The 11,426-nt window shown below is 46.5% G+C and overlaps 1 protein-coding gene across 1 annotated transcript; it reads left to right on the top strand.

Moving 5' to 3' along the window:
- Positions 1-9,519: 9,519 nt before the first annotated feature.
- On the top strand, positions 9,520-11,181 carry TEX13D (TEX13 family member D). The gene has a single exon (XM_030887898.1). It carries the CDS (start codon positions 9,520-9,522, stop codon positions 11,179-11,181), a length of 1,662 nt encoding a protein of 553 aa, XP_030743758.1.
- Positions 11,182-11,426: the final 245 nt, after the last annotated feature.

The following is an 11,426-nucleotide window of genomic DNA, read 5'->3' as shown; positions in this document are numbered from 1 at the left end:
TCTTGACAAAGTACATGTTTGCGAACATTTACATGTGGCTCTGGGTGAAGTAGGCCCAGGTTCACTTCCGTACAGTAGGCCCTTCTATAGGGCAAGGTTGAATTGTCCTGTGGACCTTCCATTCCATAGCAGTGTAAAGGAGCAGAAGCTCCCTTCTCCCTCTCACAGAAAGCCTGGCAGTTTCAAACTGCAGGCCTAGCCGTTCTAAGCCTGACACTCAGAAGTCAGACACTAGTCTACCATGCCATATTGGCATTTTCTTATGTGGTGCAAAATGAGATCTGAAACTAGGGAGTGTGAACTGAAGGTGAGGCAGATAGATTTGCATCTGGTTACAGGGACAGGAAGATTTTGTCCTGGGCCTGGGAGCTTACCTCAAAGGTGGATTCAAGAAGATCATCCCTGTTGCAGTACCAAAAATGTAGGATTTTGGTTTGGTTTTCCCCTTTCATGATTTTCTACGCTAAAAGAATTCAAAAAGCAGAAGCACTATTATAAGTCTGTGTTAGTCTGGGCAGACTAGAAAAACAAATGCATAGAAACTCATATGTTTCTATAGAGTTTTATATAAACTCACAAAACATACACTATGATACCGACTTCAGGAGGAAAGCCAAATCAGCGAGTGTGTGTCTCAGCGCTGGCAGGGCTCTCCACACGGCTGCTCCAGCACCCCGGGCTGCATCGGGGTAGGTCCATGTAGCTTCTCCTTGAGGATTTCTTGCAGTAAGTGAGCATTGCCAGCAGAAGCAGAGAACTGGCTAAGGCAGCTGCACCCTGGTCCGACTATCACAAAGCAAAAGACCCTAGAACTAGAAAGGCGAGGTACACTGAGCCATTTATCTCGCCGGCCTTCAATTAACCCCGCATGTGTTTATCACCCAGGTTGGCACAATAAACTTTAACTAACTCAGGGCAGAATTCACTTGTGACACACATGGGTGGTGCAAACAATGAACTTACTAGGGTGCTAAAAAAATGGTTAGAAGATTGAGTACAACCATAGGTGCCTCAGAAGAAAAATCTGAAACCAAATCATTAGCCTTGAAAACCATTCCTGAGGACAGTTCCTTTTGACACACAGGAGTGTTAGAAACACTGCTTTCCTAGAATACTAAGGCAAAAGTTAGAAGTTTGCGGTTTCCCCAGAGGTGCCTCAGCAGAATTTCTGGAAAACTAGTTCCAAAATAACTGTTCTTTACACGGCAAAAGAGAACAATTCTTTTCTAAAACAAGTGTGGAGAAGTTAAGTTGCATCCATTCCTAGGAGAGACACCATCCTCGTGTCCAGGACTGGACTGGGATGTTGACTTGTCCAGTGGAACAGCCCCAGGAAGGATTTGCGTCAATGGAGCAGCAGTTTGAGAACTAGGGTGCGAGTAACATCACTTAGTGATGTCGGGAGATTGGCGAAGACTGGGGGAGTTGAAGAGCTGTGGGACCGGCATGAATGGACAATAGGGCTGAGAAAGGTTTGGGGGACACAGTCCAGAGTGGCCCGTGCTGGACATTGCATGATGCAGTGTTGGTGGGGCAGGGGAAATGCCCTGCTTAAGGGTATCCTGAGAGGGACAAGGAGGCTGGGGCAGAAAACCAATGCCTGGTGGTCCCCTAACGACCTCCATGCAGTACTCTCAGCATTCCATTCCAGTTCCCTTGGATGAGGAAAAGACTCAATGTCTCCTGGCCCCAAGTTCCCAGAACTACCGAAAGTTGATGAATAAGGAACTCACAGTTCAAGGCAGAGTGCTGCCCGTGTAAGCTCTACAACGGGGCTGAGTGGACAGCGTGCCAGGTGCTTGGGCTAATATCAGCCAGAGGGGTGCTGTAACGGAGACAGAATCCAAAACCACTGATATCTCAAGCCTGTCAATCTTTACAAGGACTGCCAGTCTGGCCTTTCTCACATGGATGGTAGAGGGGTTTGAACAGTGACCTTGGGGCTAGAAATCCTAGGCATGAATCTGAGAAGCTGACACTTTGGTATAAGGAAGGAACAGAGTGCACTCAACACGAATTCCATTACTTTCCTGGAACATGATTTCCAACCCCCAAACCTCACCCCCCCACACACACACACTTTAGCAGATAGACTGAAGAAGACCCTCTTCTCTTATGAATTTCCACAAACGCCTTCCTCGACCAACTTTACCTGTTGATTAGCAAGCTTCCCGGCTTTGTGTCTCCATATTCGCAAAGCATGGGACCCCAAGGGGGACTGAGGCCTAAGCTTCCCTCGCATTTTAGCCCGTGGGTCCTTCACTGAGCACTGCTTGCTGGAGTCGTTTGCCACTAGGGGCTTGTTGGCTTGAATTAGCCCTTGATTATTGGGGGCCCACTACTTTGGTTTTTTTGCTGCTGTGTGAGGAGGGTGCTTCAATGCTAGTCACTGCAGAAAATAAACACTGAGCTGCAACCCCTCATCCTGATATTGAATGAGAGGTTCTGGGACTCAGATTTTCGATTAATTCAATATAATTGAGGACAGTATTTGAAATGGAAATTTAATTTTGCTCTTCATTGTGTTCTGTCATACTGTATTCACTACTGAAAATGTTTAAGACTTGGCTTTTCATTGTATAGTTACATTGATGTATTAGTGCACACACCTGGGTATAAAGTGAAGTTTTCACAAGGTTAACGTGAAATTTTTCTGTGCACATCAGATTTTTTTCCTGATTATTTAATTTCACATGCAAGCTAGTGCTGATACTAAATGGTCCTCAGAAAGTAAACACTACTATGTAATTGGAGAGACACTATACACCAAGTACACAGTAAAATACAGTAGGCTAATTTAAGTATTCAGGAAAGACTTTAATAAGAATACCAGCTTTGGGCATTGATGGTGGTGCAGATGGCTTCTTTCCTGAACAGTGAAATATGTACTTGGGAATTTTTCTCCATCTATGGATTACAAGACCATTATAAAAATGACACTATTTCAAACCTCTCTCAATGGTCTAAAATTTCTCACTTTTAGTAAACCAGGGGAATAACCTTACCACTATTTGTGTCCAAAGAGAACTCTGGTCTGTAGAGTTTTCAAGGGCAGTTTTTGTAAAAGTGGATTGCGAAGCCTTTCTTTGGAGGCATTTGTGAGTGGACCCAAATGCCTCACTTTCATGTTCACAGACTGGTAAGTTAACTGTGTACACCTCTCTTGTGTGCCTAAAGAGACATATTCCCCTTGGGTTTGGAAGGCAAACTTTTTGGAAGTAGATTTCCAAGCCTTTCTTCTGAGGGACCTCAGGGTGGACTCAAACTTCTAACTTTTGTTTTAGCACCATATGGAAATAGCTATTTTTTCCAACCACTTCTGTCTAAAGAAAACTGAGCACAAAAGACTTTTCAAGGTTTGATTTTAAAAGAAAAAAATTCATGGCCAGTTCTTCCTTCCAAGGTCCAACTTATTGGACTCAAATTTGTAACAATTTAGTTAAGAGATTATCAAATTAGCTGAATGTACCACCTCTATGTATCAGAGAGGAGCGCTATTGGTTTTTCACGGACAGCTATTTTGGAAGTAGGTTTCCAGGCCTTTCTTCTGAGGCATCCCGGTGTAGATTCGGACTTTGGACCTAAGGTTAGCAGACTGAAGCATAACTGTTTCCACCACAGTTGTGTGTCATGAAAGAATAGTATTCCATTTGGTTTTCAAGAGGCGATTTCATGGAAATGGATTGCCAGGCTTCTCTTCTGACACGCCTGTGGATGGACTCAGGATACTAACCTCTGTTTAAGAAAACTAGGGGAATAACTGTTTGTACCACCCCTGTTTGTCAGAAGAGACCTCTTCCCTGTGAGGGTTTCAAGGGCTGACTTCTTGAACTTAGTTTGCAGACCTTTATTCTGAGGCACTGCTATTTGGATTGAAAATTTTAAGCTAGCCATTTCACCCTTTTCACCACCACTTTTCAGCTGTGTTATAAAGGGTTCTCTAGAGAAACAAAACCAGAATGCTAATAATTTAACATATATTTATACAAATAGATAGATAGATAACATAAGGAGTAAACAATTAAATTATAAAGCAGTACTAATGGCTCAGTGCAACTCACTCCCATGAGACAGTTGTGAGACACTGGCAGTCCTTCAAGTCTTGAGGGCTGCCAGGTAGTCCTCTGTAGAGCAATTCAGGCTATCCGGGCACAGGCAGCAAACAGCAAGGCAGGTCACCAACAGTCAGCCAGATGACAGGGTGGTGCAAAAATTTCCAGACTATCCAAGAGACAGAAGGTTGTGACATCAGAGACAAAACGGTGGGCTTCTTAGCCCACACAGGTAGGAAGTTGACTTGTGGAGTGAGGTGTCTCCAGGAACTTAATCTGGGGATCTAGGATTGTTGAGCTGTGGAACTACACCTTTGGCCTGAAATTTGTAAGGTAGAATTGGTGTCATGATAGTGGAGTGGGGGTGGGGGGAAGAAGCATTAAAGAACTAGAGGAAAGTCGTGTGTTTCTTCCTTGCTATACTGCACCCTGACTGGCTCCTCTCCTCGCTGCAACCCTTCTGTAAGGGGATGTCCAGTTGCCTACAGATGGGCTTTGGTTCTCTATTCCACAATCCCCTCATTCACAATGATATAATTTTTTGTTCTTTGATGCCTGATACCTGATCCATTTGGCACCTCATGGTCACACAGGCTGGTGTGCTTCTTCCATGTGAGCTTATTGCTTCCCAGGATATTGCATAATATAATTTATACTATGTGAAAAAATAACACAGGGCTTATTACTAAGAGAGTAGCTGTGTTAGTCTGGGTAGACTAGAGACACAAATCCAGGGACACTCATTGTGTTAGTCTGGGTACTTTAGAGAAACAAATCCACAGAAACTCATATGTGTAAGAAAGAGTTTTATATAAAGGTTAAGTGCATATCAAGAAAACAGCCCAACCCACAAGTTCAACATTAACCCATATGTCCAACACCGATCCACAAAGTCTTCCTTCATCTCACAAAACATACACTATGATGCCGACTGCAGGAGGAAAGCTGAGTCAGTGAATTTGTAAGCATCTGAGTGCTGACAGGGTCTCCACACCGTGGCTCAAGCATCCAGGGCTGCATCGGGGTAGGTCCATGTGGCTTCTCCTTGGAGATGTCTTGCAGGAAGTGAGCCTTGTCAGCTGAAGCAGGGAACTGGCTAAGGCAGCTGTAGCCTGCTCCACCCATCACAAAGCAAGAGACCCTAGACCTTGAAAGGCGAGTCTCACTGAGCCATTTATCTCTCCGCCTTTCAATTAACCCCACATGTGTTTATTGGCCAGGTTGGCACAATAAACTAACGAGCTCACTCATATATGTAAGAGAGAGCTTTATATCAAAGAACAATTGTATATTAAGAAAACATCCCAACCCTGTCCAGATCAGGTCCATAAGTCATATATTAACCTTTATTTCTGATACCAGTCTATGGTTTCCTCCAGATTCATGCAACACATACAATGATGCCACATGCAGAAAGATCACAGGTCAGTGGATGGGAAGTCTTGTGGATTCAGTAGTGGTGGAAGCATGCCAGCACTGGTGTGGGTCTCCATGTGGCTCCTTCGGCTCCGGGGCTCTGGTTCCATCAGCCATGTGTCTTGTCAGCAGGAAGATGAAGCAGAGAGTGTGGGTCTGGCCTCCAGTGAGCTATTTGGTTCCGTAGTGCTTCCAAATGAGGTCATCAAGTTGCGACCAAATTAACAGGCTAAACTCCACCCCTTCGCAAGTTGACAGGAGTTTATGTACCTGCCACAGAAGAATATCCCATGCTCCTGGATCAGAAGGCATAATATAATAAAGATTTCAGTCCTTCCCAGGGCACTATATAAGTTTAACACTATCCCAATACAAATACCTACATCTTTCTTGAAAGCACTGGGAAAAAAGACTACCAACTTAATATGGAGAGGGAAGAAGCCCAGAATTAGTAGAGAACTTCTCAAGAAGGATAAAGTCAGAGGGCTTGATTTACCTGACAGTAGCTCCTATTATATATCCACAGTAGTCAAATTAACGTGGCACTTGTATAGTGACAGATACTCAGATCAATGGCAAAGAACAGAAAATCCAGAAGTGAAATAATCAGCATATAGATAACTGATCTTTATGTAGTGGAGGAACAGGGCACTAACCCACCCATGGGAAGGGTATTGTTTATATCTCCACAGGAAAGAGAGATTAGGATCAGACCTCATCCTGGTGCACCAAGCCTTGTGGACAACATAATGGCATGGAGCGGAAACTAACAGAAGATTGTGGGGTCAGCTCTAATCCGAGCTATGTTGACCACCTCTCCAAAAGAATGCACTATAGAGGACAGCACTAAAGATATAGCCCAGTGACAATAGTGGGTCTGCCCAGACAACACGGGAGCAAACTAAGAGGTAGGGAGAGAGAGAAAGAGAAAGAGAACCACATCCTGGCCCATGCTGCCTCAAAGATGACATGCCGGCTTGGAGCAGCCAATGCACAAAGAGGACTGTAGGGCCGGCCCCTCCACAGAACACGACGTCCCTTCACTGACCCCCAGCGATACAGGGGATAGCACTGGAGACACAGTGGGGAAATTGCCCCTGGTCTGACACCCCCATCTCATCCTCCACACACACACACAGGGGCAAAACATGAAAGGAGCACAACAGAGTAGCAATGGGAGCAAAGCACTAAGTCCTGGAGGAACCCCAAAATAGACTTTTTTGGAAGGCAGAGCTTTGCGCTTTATCAGACCTCATCAGAAAACATTCATAATGGTCAGCAGACAGACCTAGAACTATTTATAGGCCTTTCCCCCCACCCCCCCACCCCATGTCTCTATATAAGACAGGCAAGATTGCTTACATTCCCAAGGAGAAAACAACTGGGCCAGTGGATCTAGGGGGACATGGGAGAGGAAATGTGGGGAAGTGAAGTGGGGAGCCAACAAACCCAGGAACAAGGGAACAACAAGATATCTAAAACAGATGTCTTGGAGGGCGTAGAATGCTGGGTGGGGTTTGATCAAGTGCAATGTATCCCAAATAAATTACTGAGAGCCAAATGAAAGTGGATTATGATAGTGGGACAGGTACAAAGTAAAAGGAAATGGAGAAAAGAAATAGGAGGCAAAAGACATTTAGGGAGGCATAAATACAGGCATGCATATATGTAAATATATTAATATATAATGATAGGTCTATGTGCATATATCTTTATGTTAATTATTAAGGTAGCAGATGGACATTGAACCTCTGCTTAAGTCATCCCTCAACGCAAAACACTTGTTCTAATAACCTGGCATTTTGTGCTCACCTTCATCACAAAATGAGTGCTGAAGACAAAATGGGTGCGTTAGCAAATGTGGTGAAGAAAATTGATGGTGCCCAGCTACTAAAAGATAAAGAATCTGGGGTCTTAAAGAATTGAAGTTAAATAAGCATCCATCTAGCAAGGAAGCAACAAAGCCCATGTGGAAGAAGTACACCAGCCTGTGTGATCACGAGGTGTCGATAGGATCAGGTATCAATTATCAGAAGACCCAATGCAATAATACTGATGTGAATGAGTGGGGTAGGAGTGGAGACCCAAAGTCCATCTGCAGACAATTGGATATCACCTCACAGAAGGGTCACAAGGAAGGGATGAGTCAGCCAGGGTTCAGTATGGCACTGACAAAACACACAACATCCCTCTAATTCTTTAATGCTTCCTCCCCAGCACTATCATGAAACCTGTTGTCCCTTACAAATCTGGCTAGAGCCAAACATGCACGCTGGTACAGATAAGAGCTCTTGACACATGGAATCCAGCACAGTAAGCCTCCTCAGGAACATTAATGGGAGCAACAATACTATCAGGGTAGGGAGAAGAAGGGGGGGAGAAGGGAGAAAAAGGAGTAACTGAATGCAATGATCGACTTATAACAACCCCCCCCCCCAGGGTGTTGAATAACAGGAACGTTGATTAGAGAGTGAATGGTGGAAGATATGAAAATAATAATAATTTATCGAGGGTTCACGAGGGTGAGATAGTGGAGGAGGGAGGGGAAAAAGAGGAGCTGATACCAAGGGCTCAAGTAGAAAGAACATGTTTTGAAAATGACGATAGCAACATATGTACAAATGTGCTTGATACAATATATGTATGGATTGTTATAAGAGCCCCCAATAAAGTGAGTTATATTGAAAGAGAGAGAGAGTTACAGTCTCAGAAGCCCATAGGGACAGTTCAACTTTGTCCTATACGGTAACTATGAGTCGGAATCAACTGGATTAGAGTGAGTTTGGTTTGCAGTTTTTCGATAGGGTTGACAGAAGCCCTGGGGATGTCAGGAGTTAAGCACTGCACTGATATGCACAGGGTGGGTGCTGCAAAAATTTCCAGACTATCCAGGGAGCAAGATGAGGCTGTCTGCTCCTTTTAAGATTTATCATCTTAGAAAGCCTGCCTGGCGTCCCTATAAGCTGGAAAGGGAGCACCGGTGGTGTAGGGATAGGTATTGGGCTTCTAATCACAGTTAGCAGCTAAAACCTGAACACAGCTCCACGGGAAGATGTGGCTTTCTACACCTCTAAATAGGCACAATCTGAGAAACCCGCAGGGGCAGTTCAACCTTGCTCTATAGGACTCACTATAGAGTGTGTGTTTTTTTAAATCATTTTATTGGGGACTCCAACAACTCCTATCACAATGCATACACACATCCACTGTGTCAAACACATTTGTACATTTGTTGCCCTCATTCTCAAAACATTTGACTTCCACCAGAGCCTTTGGTATCAGCTCCTCATTTTCCCATCCCTCCCCAAATACCCCCCTATGAACCCTTGATAATTTATAAATTATTATTGTTCTGTCATGTCCTTCACTGTCCATCATCTCCTTTCACCCACTTCTCTGTGCGTTTGGTTTTTATGGGTTGTAACCACTCAATTGTAGTGTGAAGGTATAGATAGTTTGAAGTAGCAACAGTTATGGGAATGGGCAGCAAAATGCACTTCCCGTGCACCCATCGATCCCTCACCCCCACCCCCATTCATTCTATGCGGATGGGGGGGCTGTCTTTCTGAAGCTCTTGGCAACAAGGCATTCCAGGGGCTCACTGCAATCCCCCGGTGCCGTCTTCTAAGGAAGGTGACTAGGAACAGCCTCCCAGTCCGCTCTCACAATAGGGGGCGCTCTTCCCAGAACGGCCAGGTCGTCCCAGGAAGCCCAGCCAGCTCTGTGAACAGGGGGCGCTCTGCCCCGGACTGTGAGTGGTCCCAGCAGGCCTTGCGGTAGACTCGGGGATTTGCGAAGTTACACGCGGCCGCTTCGTTGTTAGCCCGGGTCCCTTGGCGAGCTGAAGGCGCCATCTTCAGTCTTCGTGAGGAGGACTAAGGGGTGAAGAAGGAAGGAGGCTGAAAAGAGGCCTGAACTCGGCAGCGGGGCTGAAAGGAAGACTGAGTGAGGAGCCAACTGGGACTGGGGGAGGGGCCAAGGGACTGACTAGTGGCCGCCATCTTTCGGTGGCGACACGTGGAGCGGGTCGGTTGACGGGGCCACAGCAACCATGGCGGTAGAGTTTGGGGACCGCGAGAGTGGGTTTCGCCACAGAGAGGTCATCCAGTTCATTAACAACGAGATTGTCATGAACTGTGGCGGGCCGGAGTTCTATGAGACCTTCCGCTCACTGCCCTGGGATGAGGTGGAGGATCAGCTGCTCCTGGTAGTGCAGAGCCCCCAGGTGCCCCTTCACTTGAAGCGGGCCTATGCCTGGAGCGCGCTGGCGCTGGCTGCGCGGGGGGCTGTGAAAGAACAGGAGCAGTACGCGCTCCAGATGCAGTGGCTGCAAGAACAGGTGGATGACAGGGAGGCGGAGTCTAGGGCCCTGGCTGCGGAGGTCCAGCGACTGTGTGCAGAGAACAAGGAGGCAAAGATGCGGCTCTCTTGTGAGTGGTCTAAGCTACAACAGGCTCTGAGTGAGCGTGACGTTCTGTATAAGCGGCTTCAGCAGATAGAGAGATCCAAACAAGGGGCCTGGTTAGCCCTTGGCCTCATGCCTATGTTGCAAATCCAGGGGCCTGGTGCGGAAGCATTGCCCCTGACTTCAGGCCAATATACAAATCTGATGGTCCCGGGGCCACAAGGCAGTTTTTATATGGAGACCCCGACAGTGGCGTCACCCCACATGCTCTACATGCCAGGACCATCGAATTCTTGGCCTCAGATGAGCCAGCAATCTTCATCAGTGCCATTGCCACAGCCATGCCCAGCCAATGTGCCATACCCAGCCAATGTGCCATACCAAGTGACACAATACTCACCACTTGTGCCACCAGCAGTGGTGACAGAAACACAACGAGCAACAACCCAATTCCAGGCACCACCAGGGATAAGCTACCAACCTTACATATGGGCTCCAGTGGGCTTCCAGGCAATGGCCCCACAGCGGGACTGGAGATACTATGGCCAGGGAGACGCTTCTTTCATCCCCCAGGGGATAGTGCCCCTGGGGAACAGCAGTTGTGACAGCCAGGCAGAAGATGCAGCAAAGCTCCAGGACATGGCCCCTGTGGGGGCCAATGTGACCCCTAACCAAGATGAAAGGGCAGTGAAGCCCGATGAGATGGCCCCTGTGGGGGACAGTAGAAGCCACATCCAGGAAGAAGGTCTCTTGGGACCCAAAGTGATGGCCCACCTGGGGAACATCAGGAGCCATGCTGATAAAGAAGAACCAGAGAAGCAGCAGCCACAGGGGCAAAAGGCAAACGAAGCAACAGGGAAAAGCCCCTCCGAATTTCAGCACGAGGGGAAGCATGTTCTGGGCAGCAATGATCAAAACTGGCATTATAACTCATGCAAAGCAAATCATTTCCCATGGCTCATGACCTGTAAGAACACGGCTGATGAACCCAAGAAAGTCTCCACGGCTGATGAACCCGAGAAAGTCTCCACCACTGGTGAACCCGAGAAAGTCTCCACCACTGGTGAACCCGAGGAAGTCTCCACGACTGGTGAACCCGAGAAAGTCTCCACGACTGGTGAACCCGAGAAAGTCTCCACCACTGGTGAACCCGAGAAAGTCTCCACGACTGGTGAACCCGAGAAAGTCTCCACCACTGGTGAACCCGAGAAAGTCTCCACCACTGGTGAACCCGAGAAATTCTCCACCACTGGTGAACCCGAGAAAGTCTCCACAGCTGGTGATCATGGTGACCTTGACCCAGAATGAGTTCTGCATTAATTTCAGAAAGGTAAGAATGGAAACATATTCCAAAGAGAAATCAATTTCCTGACACTCTTTTCTGATGAAAATTAAAAAGAACCAATTTACTTAACAGACAAATTGATCACCTAAGTGATCATATAGAAAATGAAGCAATCCATTATCCGATCACCCAAATTAGCCACTTTTTACCACTTGGGGCACACACCCGCAGAACCACGCACAAAAGCATACATTTGTATACTCTTGCT

The sequence above is a fragment of the Echinops telfairi genome, unplaced genomic scaffold (genome assembly GCF_000313985.2).
Source record: "Echinops telfairi isolate 266 unplaced genomic scaffold, ASM31398v2 ScPeMD7_7427;HRSCAF=8465, whole genome shotgun sequence".
Taxonomy (NCBI): Eukaryota; Metazoa; Chordata; class Mammalia; order Afrosoricida; family Tenrecidae; genus Echinops; species Echinops telfairi.
Note: the sequence above shows the minus strand (reverse complement) of the source record. Positions and strands in the feature narration are given on the sequence as shown.